Source organism: Antechinus flavipes, chromosome 6 (assembly GCF_016432865.1).
Source record: "Antechinus flavipes isolate AdamAnt ecotype Samford, QLD, Australia chromosome 6, AdamAnt_v2, whole genome shotgun sequence".
Lineage (NCBI taxonomy): Eukaryota > Metazoa > Chordata > Mammalia > Dasyuromorphia > Dasyuridae > Antechinus > Antechinus flavipes.
In genome coordinates, this window is record NC_067403.1 from 229,387,726 (window position 1) to 229,404,291 (window position 16,566).

General features: G+C 36.4%; 1 protein-coding gene across 4 annotated transcripts in view; it reads left to right on the forward strand.

The window, feature by feature from the left end:
* The window catches only part of CD44 (CD44 molecule (Indian blood group)), an 85,554-nt gene that overhangs the window by 37,318 nt on the left and 31,670 nt on the right, over nt 1-16,566 (forward strand). For all 4 annotated transcript variants that reach the window (XM_051967536.1, XM_051967535.1, XM_051967533.1 and 1 more), the window contains exons 3-5: nt 3,441-3,574; nt 8,434-8,505; nt 9,599-9,829. In XM_051967536.1, coding sequence (XP_051823496.1) covers nt 3,441-3,574; nt 8,434-8,505; nt 9,599-9,829 — 437 coding nt within the window. The remainder of the gene's footprint in view (nt 1-3,440; nt 3,575-8,433; nt 8,506-9,598; nt 9,830-16,566) is intronic.

The window sequence follows — 16,566 nt, forward strand, 5'->3', positions numbered from 1 at the left end:
AAAACAAAACAAAACGGAACAAAACTCTTCTTAGGCATTAACACAACAAACACCCCTCTCACATATTTTCAAAAGCACCAGGAAGAACCCCCAGAGCATCACTCTTTCACTGTCTCCTCACCAATACCTTTTATTCCCACAAACCTATCTTATCCTGCTTCTCATCAGCAAAACAGTCTCATCTGTGCCTCTGGTCTCGTGGATAGCAGTGTCTGATAGCAGTTAGGGACAGTGCTGACCACAAATGGAAAGTTCTCCATTTTCACTTGAAAGTTTCTATGTAATCTCCTCATCGCCTGCTCTGCAGCTTCCGACATTGGTCCACCGCTTCCCCTTCTTCACACACACACACACACTGCAGAGATCACCATGGAAACTTCAGAAAGTCTCCATGACAGTCAGGATTCTCCAATACTTGGACATCAGGGGGTCAGTTGGGGGACTTGATTAGAGTCCGAGCTTTTAGCTAGCCAGATCACTTTGCATCTCTCAGATTCACTTTCTTTACTGGTAGGAGATGAGGATGGATTAGATACCCTCCAATTTAGATTGGGATTTTGGCCCCACCACTTACTACCTATAGGACATTGTAAATTGCGAGGACCAGGCGGGAAGGTTTCCAAAGTCCTTTGAGCTGTAAACAATCATTATTCCATCTAGATCCCAGACACTGAGCCCCACCTACAGAATGGACTCTGGTTGATTTCCAGTGGGCAGGCTGAGCCTTCTCTGGGATTCTTAAGGGCTTTAAACAGGGCCACTAATAAGTGCTAGAAATCGTGTCTGGCGTGGGCGGTAGAAACACTTTCATATGCTGATGATCCAAGTTCATAAGGAAGTTCTTATTGAAATAACAGGGAGAGTAATAATATTTCCCAGTTATACAGCCTTTCCCAGGAAAAGTAATATGCTCATTATCTCACATGGAGCAAGAAAAAAGCAAAGATTCGGGCATTAGCAGACCAACTGGACCATTTAGTATCTGTGTGACCTTTTGGGACTTCAATTTCCTCATCTGAAAAATGGCTCTAAATCTGTGATTTTTTCATTTTCTTAATAACTCCATGAAGGACAAGTTTATTGCCTTATTATTATTATATAATTTTCATTTTGCAGTTAAGGAAAAAGAGACTAAGATACATTAAGAGATTAAACAAATTGGGAATTCAAACCCTCTGACTCCTACACACTGCCACAAGGGAGATTTGGGGTTCACACAAAACAAGATGGCCCCTAAGGAACAATCCATCTTTTGTCCCACTCACAAATGAGAGGTTGAGTTACAAAATCTATTTCCATAGTTTGGGAATCAGATAGCGGCCACATGACAGATGCCAGAGATAGACCTGGAGTCCCAACCTTCTCTTGCCTGCTCCTCCCTGGTAAATAGCAATTTTCAGATATATAGAACTTATTACCACTAAACGTTCCCCACCCCACCAAGCTGAGGAGACTTCAGAAAAACCAGTTGGTCCATTCAAATGAGGAATTAGTCATAGAATCTCTAGTTGCAACAGACTTTTAATTAGTGCTATGTGTTAAGAGACTTGAAAATCTGTATAAATGCCAGTAGGTTTTGGGGGGTGCAGTACCTGAGGCAGTTTGGCTTTTTGGCATGAAGTTGCTGAAATATGAGAGACGTGATTTTAGCCAGGTTTGCATTTTAGAAATACTGCTGAATGTGAAACTTTTTTTTTTCTTTCCGAGCTCAATTTGATTCAATTGGATTCAGTCAATAATATTAATCAAGTTCTTAGGTATATGATAGAAAAAGCAACAACAACAAAAAAAGGAGCTTACATTCTGTTTCAATCTAGTACAATAGATATTTATCAATCTCTTATTATGTATGAGAGTTAATGTGTCCTCTGAACAGAATACTGGACTCAGAGATGGGAAAACATAATTTTAAGTTAGGTTTCTATGGGTAACTCGATGCCTCAAGAAACTCTCTAAGACTACCCATTAAAGAATAATTTATTTGATTTGCATTTCTTTTATATATTCTTATGTGTATGTTGTGACTCTTCATAGAGAATGAAAGCTCTCTGAAGGCAGGGATGCATTCATTTTTATCTATCACCAGTGTCTTGGATACACTTGGCACCTAGAAGGGGGTTTAGCAAAATGCTTGAAGCAGTTTCTTTATAGGAAGTTCCCTCTACCTATGAAGCACTGACTCTTTATCTTCTTCTCCACTTTTACTCCATAAAATGGAAGGTACTGTGCTAAGCGATAGAGCTAGAAAGACAAAAAGGAGATAGATCTAGCTCTCAAAAAGGTTTCATTAAACTAGGGCAGCATTTCCCTATTAACAGACCACATCTCATTTGTCATTTTGTGGACATCAAGTCTTAGGCCACAGAGCTGGAAGGGATCTTAGAGGCCATCTAGTTCAACTGTCTCATTTTACAGATGAGGAAACTGAGTTTCAGAGAAGTGACTGTTGTCAACCCAGATAGTAGCAGATGCAGGATTAATCTCAGATGTATTTATGATTCAGTTTCCACTCCCCTTCCCATACTAACTTTGAACACATTCAATTTAAGAATAAGACAAAAGTTATTCTTCCTCCCTGCTTACCCCCAGTCTCACTTCTACTTTCCTTGTCACATAAGTTCTCCTCTTGAGAGGCATTGAAAAAAATTATTTTTTTCTTCCATTTCTTCTTCTCCTTCTTTTCGTCTCTCTCCTCTTCCTTTCCCTTCATTTTTTGCTAGTCAATTAGTCCAAAAATTTATTGGGTGCCATAATGTGTCATACATTTTGTACTAAGGATACAAAAAAGCAATACCTCCCTCAAGGAGATTAAATTTACTTGGATTTGGAATATGGAAAGTTCTCTTTTTGTCTCTGAAAATGTAGCTCCTTGTCATTTCTGTGATTGTTTTCATTTAACTAATACTTCAATTTTCAAAGAGATCCATGATCTTATTAGTAGACCTTTACTTTAATAGGACAAATTACAACCCATCTCTACTTGCCTATGTGACTCTGGTCCATGTCCTTCCATAAATTTGCCACCAGGTTTCCAAATATCGTACTGAGAGCCTTCCTTATAATCTTTCAACACTGCCTAAATCTGGACATCTCTTCTCTTCACATAAATAGCCTAGCATTTTTGCTAGTCATACATTTACTTGATTCTCTCTTTTATTCTATTTCTCTCCATAATTCTTTATTTAAAATGTATTGTAACATAACCACATCCAGCTTGAACCATTCTGAAATGCTTTAGGGCTACTTTCAATGAAGAAATAAAGAATAAATAAATAATTTGGTCCAGCACAATTTACTGAGAATGTTCGAACTGTTGGATTGAGAGAGGTACAAAGACAAATTCAAAATGGTCTCAGACCTCAAGTAGCCTTTGATCTCAAGCTATTCTCTGACACTTCATCATAGTCCTAACAGGTAGATAATATTGTCTTCTTCTACAGGTATGGATTCATAGAGGGACATGTCGTAATCCCACGAAAGACACCCAGGTTTCTCTGTGCAGCAAATAACACTGGGGTATATATCCTTGCCTCAAATATGTCTCAATATGACACCTACTGCTTCAATGCCTCAGGTGGGTTGACATTTGTTATTGTTTGTTTGTCATTTCTTATTGCACTGTTTATGTCAATCAAAATTGATATCATAGCTTAGAGAAGACTTACCTGGGTACAAAGTAGGGATGAAGAAAGCACTTGATAATGGGTTAAAGATAAGAGATCTACACTGGCATAAATAGGTAGTTATCAAGAAACTACCATATACAGGGCACTGTATGGAACATATGGTTATTATATAGAATTCAGGTATTTAATTCAGCAAACTTTTATTAAGCACCTACTATGTGCTAGGATTCTAGAAAGAGAAAAGCCCCTAATCTCTTGGAGCTTGCATTCTATTGCAAGATTCCAACATGTAGAGATGAGTACATATTCTATATTGTATAAAATATATTTATTTATATTTAACAATATATTATTTATAATTTATATTTATTTATATATTATAAACTATCACACATGCCTTCCCTGTCTGCTTTCTCAAGGTCTTTGTGAAGTGTCACTGAATGAAGCAACAGCCTCCCTTTTCCCTAATTCTCTCCAGACCCTCAATGCTCATTAAGAAAGGAAGCCTGACTAATGAGGTTCCATTATTGGAGAAGGGAGGGCAGACCTAATTGAATGTCTTTTGAGGTTATCATCCTCACTGTGTGCACACTGCATTGGACCCGAGGAATGCTAAAAACAAACAAATACATTAAACATTCTTTAGAACAGACATGGGAACACCAAGTATGGGTCCATCATTTTGGGGAAGTGATCTTCCCTTCCTCTTAACGTTTTTGAGTTTATCTGCCCTGAATGAAGTCGAGGGTAGCTCCCAGCCCAAATCTGAATGGAGCTTGGAGATTAGAAGCATGGGAACTGCTTTTGCCAAGCCCAAGGATGAATGAGAAGGTATTGAAAAGGCCAGTTTTAGGACAAATTTAGCTACTTTTATGACATGGTCAGAGCAAGGGTCTTGGCTTGAATGTATTATTGATCAGGCCCAATCTAGCATTTATGTTGTACTTTTATCAAATACTTATTGAGCAGAGAAGAAACATTTTGGGGTAAATGACAATAAAAGTCATATAACTGGTAAATATCAGAGGCTCGAAATGAGCTGGGTCTTCCTTTCTGCAGAACAGCCCCCCAAGTCATTGTACCAGGCTACCTTGGCAGGGAAGGCAAGGAAGAGAATAAGCATTTATAGAGCACCTAACTGTCTCATTTAATCCTTCCAATGACACTGTGAAATAGATGCTGTTATTTTCTTATACAGATGAGGAAATTGAGGTAAACAGAGTTATGTGACTTTAGGGTTAGGATCATATAGTTAGTAAGTGTCTGAGGCTGGATTTGAATTCATCTTCCTGAGTTTAGGCTCTCTGAATGACATTAAGGAGCTCTCTTGTTTGATTCTTGTCTTGTCTGCTTCTAAATGTATGGTCCTATGATTTTATCTTTATTTTTCTCCAATTTGAATATTTTTATTGCAGCCTGGATGTTAAATATGTGGATTTTTTTTTTTTACAGAGGAGTGGGAGGGTAGAACTGGAACTATAATTTTTTTTATTAAAGTTTTTTTATTTTCAAAACATATGTATGGGTAATTTTTCAACACTAATCCTTGCAAAATCTTGTGTTCCAATTTTCCCTCTCCTTCTCCCAGGTGGCAAGTAATCCAATATATGTTAAACATGGTAGAAATATATGCTCAATCCAATATATGCGTACATATTTATACAATTATCTTGCTGCATGAGAAAAACCAAATCAAACAGGGGAAAAATAAGAGAAAAAAATGCAAGCAAACAACAACAAAAAATGAAAGCTATGTTATGGTCTACCCTCAGTACCCACAGTTCTCTCTCAGGATGTAGATGGCTCTCATCATCACAAGATCATTGGAACTGTGGATCTATAATTTCATAGGACTATTTTTTATTGTTGTTCAATCATTGAAGTCAAGTCCAACTCTCTATGACCCCTTTGGGGTTTTCTTGGCAAAGATATTGGAATGACTTGCCATTTCCTTCTCTAGATCATTTTACAGATGAGGAAACTAAGGGATTAAGTAATTTTCTGAGGGTCACAGAGCTTATATATATCTGAGGCCAGATTTTCACTGAGGAAGATGCATCTTCCTGACTCCAGGCCCAGCACTTTATTCACTAGCTGCCAACTGACAAAGTTGGAAAATAACTCAGAAGCTTATAGGTAACTCCCAGGGAAAGATCTCTGCTCCAATATAAAGAACCAGCCATTCTGCAGCTCACAGTCTCAGAGAGATTATTATCTAACACACATCTAGGATGTATGTGTAGGATTATTGGGTTTTTTGGTTTGTTTTTAGTTAAATGAGCATTTTTCTATTAGTTGAAAGGCTTCTCCTCTTAAGAAATCCTCAATGGCAGCACGGTAGCCTCATTTACTGTATTTGCTAATATAATAATTGCCTATTTCTCTCCCTCAAGAGGACTAACACTGAATTTATGAAAGCCCTCTTACATGATTAATGATAATAACAAAAACTGCCATTTAGGATTTAGCACTTTAGGAATTACCAGGTATTTCCCCATTTCACCTCTAGAGGAGGGAAATCCATTGGGATTCTCCCCATCTTAAAGATGAGAAAACTCTTCTTAAGAACTTCTTTTGTCTTTAAGTTCCTAATGGTGATCTTTACTTTGAGTTTATTTAAATCAATCTGTTGGTCAAAAAAGCACTGCCTTCTATGTATCAGCCACTAAGGAGACAATGGCAAAAATGAAGATCTCTGAATTCAAGTCTCTTAAATTCTAAAATATCTTGTGAAACAGAAAATAGATGAGTAAATATATATATATATATTAATATTTATTTATAATATATAAATATAAATCAAATATATTTATGTAGATATATAAAGTTATAAATATATTATACATTCATTTATTAAGTGCCACTATGTGCAAAACACGATGTTAGATGCTGGGAATATGAAGATAAAAAACAAACTGTTCTTGCCCTCCCAGGACTTGTATTTTATCAAGGGAAATTTGTGAAGTATGTATAAAACAAATACAGTATAATTTTTTGAGGGGAAGGTATAAGAATGTCAATTAATCAGTTCGTTAACAAGTATTTGTTTATTAAGTACTTACTATATGCTAAGGATTGTGATAAAGCTTAGGGATAGAAAAGTAAAATTGAAATAAACCCTACCCTCATGGAATTTACAATCGAATAGTTGTCATGGTAAGTGAATTTACGTAGAAGGTTAGTCATTTCAGGCCTCCTCTGGAAAATGGGAAGGAAAACTCCAAACAAGGAGAAAGAGAAGTGAGTTTTGAAATATTGGTCCTTCCAACTATGATACTGAAGACTGATGATTGAGAATGCTACTTAATCTCCTGATGGAGAAGTGATAGACTCAAGATGCAGAATGAGAGTTTTGGGTGTGGACCATGTGGGTATTTTTTCCCCTTGACTATTAGTTCTTAGAAGCATTTTCTTTGTCCTTAAAATAGGAGAGGCTGATGAGTGAGAAGAAAAGGGAAATAGGAATAAAACTCTCACCTTCCCTCCCCAAAAGAAAAGAGAACAGAAACAAGACCAGAAGGTGTACATAAATAGGAAAGCTTTGAAAATGATCTAGTAAATTTACAGAATACTTATAAAAAGCACTCTATGTAATAGAAATTTTAAGTTTCAGATACAATCCTTTCCTGTTATAGAAATATACTGAACTGTGACATATTTAACATGTATAGGACTGCTTGCCATCTGAAGGAGGGGGGTGGAAAGAGGGAGGGGAAAAGTCAGAACAGAAGTGAGTGCAAGGGATAATGTTGTAAAAAATTACCCAGGCATGGGTTCTGTCAATAAAAAGTTATAATTATTAAAAAGAAGAAGTATATTGAGAAGTTTGTTTCATTTGGAATTTGTTAGATTCAGAGTAAAACAAATACATGAAAGGAAAATGAACAAAAATAATCTTTGATGTCTCTATAGCACTATGCTGTGAAGTCCCAGGTTTTGTTGCCAGGATACTGAGAAATGTTCAAGATGTCAACTAAACACAAAAACATGTTGACTCTTGGCACTGAAAGGAACCAAAAGTCGGCATGAAATAATCAAATACCAAAAGCCAGAAGAAAAAAATCCATGTGGATCTAATGTCCATTAACAGCTTCAAATAAGAACATGACTCCTTATATTTTCAAGCTCTTGTCAAGTCTTTAGATGGTCTGAGAATTTTGAGCTAATGTGATGTTCTTTTCTTCAATATTCTTGGATTTTCCCATTTTAGTTGAAGAAAGGAATGTGATACAGTGGAAATTGAGTTAGAATCTCTGACTCCATTTGAATCGCTACCTCACTTTTAATTTAACCTGTGAATTATACTCATTTTCACCATATATTTCTGTCCCTATGAAAGAATTTTGGCAAAATATTCTCTTTCATAATATATGTGTTGCTGTGTGCATGTATTTGTGGTATGGCATGTTTTCCTATGAGTATTTGGGAGGTAGAGAAACCTGGGAAATAAGTGATGACAACAGGCTTTACATATCTGTGGTAAAAGGACAAAACCAGACAAGTTCTTCTTTTGGGAAATTTCTTAGTTATATTTATTTTTTCTTCTGTAAAATGGGAATGGGCTAACTAGATGATTTCTAAGATCTCTTCCATTTCTAAGATCCCATCTGAGGTGGAGAGAAAAGGACAGGTGGGTTGGAAAGTCCAGATTAAGAATCATATTGGGAAGGGTAGGGAGATCATCAAATTCTAGGGCAAAAGAGTAAGGAATGATGAAAACATTGTCTTAGTTTATTTTTTAAAATGGGACTAGCTCTTGACTAATTTCAATGAAATTAACCCTTTACATTGTTCTTCTTCCTCACAGCCCCACAGGACAAGGAGGATTGCTCATCTGTCACAGATATACCGAGTATATTTGAAGGACAAATCACCATAGGTATTCTTTCCCTCTAATTTTTATTATATGTTCTTATTGTAAGAGGAGTGGAGATCAAAAGTCCTGCCTGTTTTCAGTACTATGTTAAAATAACAGGGCCAGTTCAGAGGCAATGGTTTATTATGCTCACACTATCATTTTTGTCTTTCTATATGGATTTTGGAGTGACCTAATTTGTCTTACTTGGAGAAGGAACCTATTAGAATCCCTGCCAGAACTTTATGGGAGGGTTGGGGGAACCAACTCTGGTTTTTGATCTTTGGGATTTGAATCCAGGTCTTCCTGATTTTGAGGCTGACTTGTATAAATATGGGGATAAATAGACATATGTGTATATATATATATATACATACATATATATATATATACATATACATATGTATGTATGCAGTGTCCATTCTATAGACCCATCCCCATACACACATGGATAATATGTATTTATAAATATTCTCAATCAATGTGTATTCAAAAGCATGTTAACATATATACACGTATTACATACATACACACATATATATTTGTAAAACTTATATTGTATGTATATATGTATATATATATAAAGGCATATATTTATATACAGATTTATGTAGATGCAATATTTCATAATAGAAGAGGAAGGAATAATTTCCAATTCTATCTCTGACATTTACTGGTTGTGTGAACAAATAACATTAACATGTGTGTTTTGAAGGCAACTCCATTAGGATGTTTTTATTACATCCAAAATGGATTACAATCTTTTTTGCTGGAGGGAATTCATATGTAGGGAGTTCTCTATTCTAACAACATCACAATCAGTGTAGATGTTCAGATGCACACCTGAATAAATCTTTATGTGTACATAGATACAAAACGCATATTATGTATGTATATACAAATAGCTACAAAAATACACATAGTATCTTTGGGGTCTAAACAGCTACTTTTCTACTACCAGATGAATATTTCGATGTGATTCCTAGTCTCATAGTGAATATATCCCAGCAGTGTCTGTATTGGATAAGAATGTCTTTACTACTTAAAACTTTTCCCCAAACTTGGGTAATCAGCGGGGTGAATTCCCAGCCATAATGGTACTTTCCCTCTCCTTCAGGCATTGTAAACCCCGATGGAACTCGCTATACCAAGAAAGGAGAATATCGGACAAATCCTGAAGATATCAACCCCACCTACAATACAGACGATGATGGGAGCAGTGGATCTGCGGGTGAGAGGAGCACCATGGGAGGCTCCACCATCATTCAGACTACATACGATGATGTAACACCTACTGCCTTCAAGTACCCCAGCTCTGATGGTCATGAAAACTTTCCTTCAATCACCAGTAAGGATATTACATTTCCCTTTTCACTAGTTAGAAAAACCCCAATTTTACTAGTTCCTGGGTAGTTCCTCCAATCCTTCTCAAAACAGGGCACATCATTAGGAAAGACAGAGCATTTTTGATATAATCTTCTTTAGCCAAGATATAATTTAGATATATACCCTAGCTTTCAGAATTTGGGTTTTGTAAGTGAGAAACACAGCATGTGAACCAAAAAGAAAACATGGAAACTCCAAAACACAGTAACATATGAGCAGATATTCATAGTTGCTCTCTACTTTCTCCCACTTTCCTTCCTTCAATGACCAAAATAACATATCACAAATTTCAGAATCGGAAGTGGTCATTTACATGTTGTATTTGCCTAATAGAAGTAAGTGCCTTGAAGGCATCTTGTAATTCATGCCAGCACAGAGCCAGCATATAGCTGATTGTTAACATAGAGTTGATAATTAATAAATGTAGATTGGATTGTGTAAAACTGAATGTAGTCCAAACCAGCTAAAAAAGAAATTCCTTTATAATATCTCTGGCAAGTGGTCATCCAGCTTATGGTAGAAGACTTCTCATGATGGAAGACCTTCTTTCCTTTGGGAAGGCAAGAATTACAATGCGAGGAAACAGTTGCTTTGTACAGTTTTGGCCCGTGGCTTCCTACTCCTTAGCTCTGGTTGTTTTTCCCATGGCCTGATAGGAAAAGTTTCCTCACTGTGTTACAGAATTATTAATGACCATCTCCAAGGAAATAATTGAGAATATGGACCACAAGTGACACAGGTGCTAATGGGAACAGGATGCTCTGGGCAAAGGATGCCCATGAGGTCAGGTTATCAAGGAGAGTTGTTAGGTGTACTGTTCATTTTATACTCTCTCAAGTATTCTAAAATGGATAAAAGGAACTGGAGGAGAAGGTAGGAGGAAAAAGAGGAGGAAAAGGAGGAGGAGAAAGAGGAAGAGAAGGAGGAGGAGAAAATCAATTAATATTTATATAGTAATTCAAGGTTTGCAAAGCACTTTACAAATAGTATTTCTTTTTATTCTCACAATAACCCTGGAAAGTAATTGCTATTAAATTAGACTTATCATTTATTATTAGGTGAAAGAATAGCAAGTAAGATGATAACTAAAATTTAAGAACCAGCTCTCCTGGTTCTTCCTGTTTTCCTGAATCAGAAGAGGGCAATTAGAATGGGGAAGCTTGTTGAAAGTGACATGGAAGAATTGACTGAAGAAACTTGGAAGATTTCATTTGGAGACAATTTAGGAGAGATATGGCAGGAAGTATTCAAGGGGTTGCCTTGTGAAAGGATTAAGCTTATCTGTTTAGCCACAGAGAGCAGGAAAAGGAGCAGTATGGGAAAGTTAAAATGAGGTAGGGGGAACTTGCTAACCATTAATGAAAGCCTGTCCCCCCAGTCTTAAAGTAAAAATGCATGACCACTTATCAAGGATACCATAGAAGGGGTACATGTCCAGCTCAACTGACCCAGAACTCGCTTACTTCCAAGTCTCAGATTTTGTGAATTAGAGATAAAGTAATCCACTTACTTAAAGAAACTTAAGTGACCAGAGTGTATTAAGATCCAAAATATTCGAAAAGACAGGGTCATCTGGATTTACTCAGGATTATATATATATTTTTAAAGGACCTGTTTCAGCAACACTTTAGTTAACTTGAGTGTTAATAACAAACTCTTCAGGATGGAGAGGATGTCTTAAAATAAAATAGTCTACCTGCTGTTTTTGCCTGAATGGGGCAGGATGTGGGGACAGCCTTCTATACTAGTTCTGGTTGCTTATATTACTATCTGATTCTGCAAGAGAGAAGATAAATGGATTCCATCTTGGGTTTTTTTTTTTTTTTCTTCTCTTGGTGCTTTGTGTTGGTTGGGAAATTTTCATCCCTTTCTTTTGTTTTCTTTCCTTTTCATTTGGTTATTTGGGAATCATGATTGCTGATTGGTTGGGATAGTTTCTTAACAAGGAATTATTCAATCTTAAGGGTATCTTTCCTTGGGCATTATGTAGTGGGATTTTTCCTCTTTACTTATACACTTTCTTGTTGAATGCCAATAGCAGGTAGAGTGTGAGAGGTGAGAGTTGGGCCAAACTCTCCAAAGAGGATGATAGAGACTCAATGGTATATGCATTTCTTGGGCAGAGGCCTTTTAAACTTTCTTTGACTCTAACAAATGAGACAGTAGCAATAGCACAGCCTTTGCATTCATACTTGTCTTATGCATGGATTTCTGGGGTTAAGATTTGGTTCTGTCTGAACTTAGGGTATGGGCTATTTTTTCATTGACAGAAATGCCTCATCTCAGTGATGATGGCCAAAATGTTCCAACTCTTCCATGTTTCCTAATATAATTTAGCCTTTTGGAAAATTTACTTCCATGTTTTCCAGTAGGGTTCAGCCTTCTTGAAAATTCATATTTCTTACTAAAGGACAATGAATCTATGCAGAACTTTATTGCTGACAAAAGAAATTAGCAAAACAGATTCTGTAGTGGAAAGCTTATAATTTTTAAGACTCTCAATATCTTACCCATTTCAAGATCTCAAATAATTAAGATCATGGAATTTAGGGATGGAAATGGACCTTGATGCTAATTTAATTTTACAGATGAAGAAACTGAGGCAGAGATATAGCAGAGAAAAAAAGCAGAGGCTATGACTAAATCCACATAGACTATGAGTAGCAAATCAATCCATCCATGAGCTTATATTTAAGGGACATTGTGCTAAATAATACAAGGAGGAAGAAGAGGAAGAGGAGGAGGAGGAGGAGGAAGAGAACAACAAACTGCTTTTGTGTTGTCAACTTTAGTATCAATATCAGGATTAGAACACAGATCCTCTGAATTCAAATGCCCTTTGGGTTTGAATCCTTCCCTTTCTAACACAGGGTCTCATTATGTTTTTCCAGCTCTTGAGAGGATAAGTGACCTCAGTCTCAAACACACAGAGCTGGATTACTGTAAACGTGTTTCCCTAACATACGACAATCCTGGTAAAATATTTACTGTGGGAATTAGGCCAAAATAAAGGCCAAACCAATAACACATGCTTAATGGTAAACATGGGTCTATAGCGTAATGAAGGCACACTTTATTACCCAACCCCAGCCACGTAGGGATGACTTGGCTTCCCAACTCAGGCTTTTTTATCTTTGAGAGAAAAGCAGAAGGGCAGAGGATTAGAAAAACAGAGAAAGCTAGTTAGAAACAGATGAATTGTCACAAAAATGAAACATTATAAATCATATCTTTAAAATCTCTCAAATGTAGGGAAGGAAGCTTTAAGAAGGATTCATTGATCTTTCTGTAAATAAGTTAGCTGAATGATGTCTCAGTAGCTGAAGATAAGAAAGGTGAATTGCTAAAACAAGGAAGAACCCAGGAATGAGTATCATTGAAATGAATTGAGAGGGAGAAGTTCTGGGTTCAAATTTCAGTTCTGCTACTTATTACCTATGTCCTTTCTATACAAGGTTTTAGTTTTGTCAGCTGTAATATTAAGGTCTTGGACTAAATAAACTCCAAGGTTCTGATAGTTGACTTGGTAGGATCCAGCAATGTCAATGATAACTTAAATGGAGACCCCTTCATACCCAGAAAAGTTAAGAATTTGGGCACTTAGTCAATAAAATTATTAAATGCCTACTATGTGCTGCCATTGTGCTAAACTCTGGAGATACAAAAAAGGCATAAACTAGATCCTGCCTTTGAGGAGTTCATAAACTAATGGGACAAAATATGTAAACATATGCCCAAACTAGTACATATAGAATAAATTGGAGGTAATTAATGGAGAAAAGCTATGAGAATTAAGATGGAGGTGAGAACAAAGCTAGAAAGATTTCTTCGTTAGCTCTAGTAAAAATAAAAAAAAATCCTACTTTTTGTACCAGTGTGGAGATTTTCCCAAAGTTCAAGGTTTTCAGAACAATTTCTCTTAGGGCCTGGACAAAAAGCCACACAGGTAGCTAGGTAGTGCAGTGGAAAGAGCACTAGGCTTGGAATCAGGAAGATCTGATTTCAAATCTTGCCTCAGGCACTTATTAGCTGTGTGACCCTGGGCAAGTCACATTATCACTATCTGCCTCGGCAGCAATAATAATAGCATCTACCTCCTAGGGTTGGTATTAAGGTAAAATAAGAAAATATGCATAAATAAAATACTTGGCCAATTTAAAGTGCTATAAAAATGACAGTCATTGTCATTATTAAGGTCTATGGTTTACAAAACCTTTTTCCTTTCTTGTTGCTTTTGACTCTCACAACAAACAATAAAATTGTCCCTATTTCCATAGAAGAGAAAACTGAAGTTCAGAGTGGCAAGATGATTTAATCAAAAACTGAACTGTTAGCAAATCTGATCATCTGATCCCAAATCCAGTGCCCCTTTTACAACAGCCCAGCTGCCTCTCCTCGCTTGCTTTTGTTTTGGTTTATTCCTGATGTACTGTTGGGAGAGGGTCATGATGATCTGGCAGTGGAGAATAACAGTGGCAGTAGATGATGAATTTGAGAGATGCTAATTTGTTTCAACAGCAGAATCTTGAAGGTTATCATGCACATTCTATTTTTTCTTGACTATCATTTTTGCTCCATGGCACAAGTGAACTTGGCAATTGGAGTTTTTCCTATCTAAATGTTGATCCTTTTTTATCTTATTTCTGAAATCTTCTCTCTGACTGACCTGGGTTTCTATCCCTATAACTGCTCCAGCTCCTCATCATACTCCTTTCCCATTGAACTCAATGGCAAACTGAAAAAGCCCGAACTCTTCTCTAGCTTGAACACAGATTTTCAGATTTCTATGATTTTAGTAACTGCATTCACAACTTTAAAAGGTCAGACCATTGCTTGTAAAGGGAAAGTTTTGAATTAGCTTCATTCTAAACACACTTGTTGGTGATAAATGCTCAAGCCACATTTAGAAAGTGAAGAAAGTGATGTTATGGATCATTGAAGGGTTTCATAATCCATGAGTTTGATAATCACTTTTAATAGAATGTATGTCCCATTAGAACACAGTGATAATTATGAGAGGATAAGTGTGAATGAACTCTAAATATATACAAGGATATCCTAGCTTCAACCTTCTTGACAGCTAATGAGGATACTGAGTCATAAAATGCTAGTAATAGCACCTCCATTCTCAAGTTTGGGTAGAAAAAAGAAATATGCAAATCTCTAATATTCACATTGAAGAAAAACAAATTCTAGTGAACCAAGTCAATTTTGAAGTCAGTGAATCATGACTGATTTGTTGAACGCCATCATTTCCACTACACAGCACCAAATAAAGGAGCCAAGGAAATCCAGTTTTGCTGTAGATCAACGGCTTGATTCTATTCTGAATTCCTAGCAAGAGGATGTTAATTTGTTTCAGCCAATTTCTACTCTAAGATGTTCATTTGGGAGGAAAAATGACATCTAATTATTGTCAATGAAGATTTTGTCTTTCTGTCATTATTAAAAAGCATAGGAAGTTTCCAAGAGACCATTGTTGGGACTTCCATTATGATAAAGAAGCAGACTTTTTTTTTTTTTAAGAGAATGAACATTATATAGAGAAAGAACTTTATCCCTGGGATGAGGACCCTACTAAATAACTTTTCTGTGATTGATTTACCACCCTTGTGCACTTAGAGACTCATTCCATTCCTGAAACAACAGCTCAGGAGCAGCATAATTGGATGTGGTCGTGGTTTGTTCATTCACCTCCTAAGACTGAGTATCTTACAACAGCCAAGCCAGGTAACAAGTCATGTGTGATTTTATCAGCTGGTCTTATGGAAAGTTAGTCAGATCAGAGAAAAGAGATACCCATTGTCTATGCCTAAGCTTCCAATTAATGCTCTTCATCTTTCCTGGTGAGAAAAGGGCTTGGTCCCTTTCTCATAAGGCAACCTTCAATTCTTACTAAGGAGATGATTATAAGTTTACCTAGAGTTTTTTTTTCCCTTTCCTTAAGAGAGTAGCCCATGTATAATGAGAAAGAGGCCATTTTCATTCAGAAGTTTATGCTCATGTGTTCTTTTCAAATAAAATATGTTGTATTTGATTACATCTAGAAAATGTAATTCTGAAATATTTTTCATATGCTTTCTCCCAAGCAAGTTAGATTCACAAAACTCATAGAAAATGATTTGTTCTCTTACGAGTGACTGGATTTATTAAACCATCTTTGTATCTCTACTGTTTAGAAAACACTGAGGAAAGATAAGTTTAGGGGTCTTCATTTGGGAAGGTAAATGGAAGGTAGCAAAATGAGGGATTAGGAATAACTTAGTTTAGTCAATTTCATTAAAGGAAGCATCATTTGTCTATGTATTACTAGTGTATTAGTAGAGAGGTAGCAAGAGAGAGGTTGATGTGGGGTAAAAACCATGATACATGAAAAAAAAATTTATAAAGATGGTCTTTAAGGGCAAAATGTGCACAGAAAACTTGCTTTCTGGTGTGCTTCTTTGTTGGGTCTTTCTAGGGGTTTTTGGTAATTAATTTGGAAAATAATCATCCTTTGGGATTTAAAGACTTTATAACTACTTAGCTTTTCTGTTGGGTTTTGCTTTTAACGTGTCTTCTGATGGTATCGTTCTTTGGGGGTGAATCTGCTATCAAAATGGCTTAAAAAAGGACAATCTCTGTACACTTCTTAATGATCCAGGATCCTTTTCATTCTGGTCTTGTCAGTGGGCTAGTCATGTCATTAACCTTTACTTA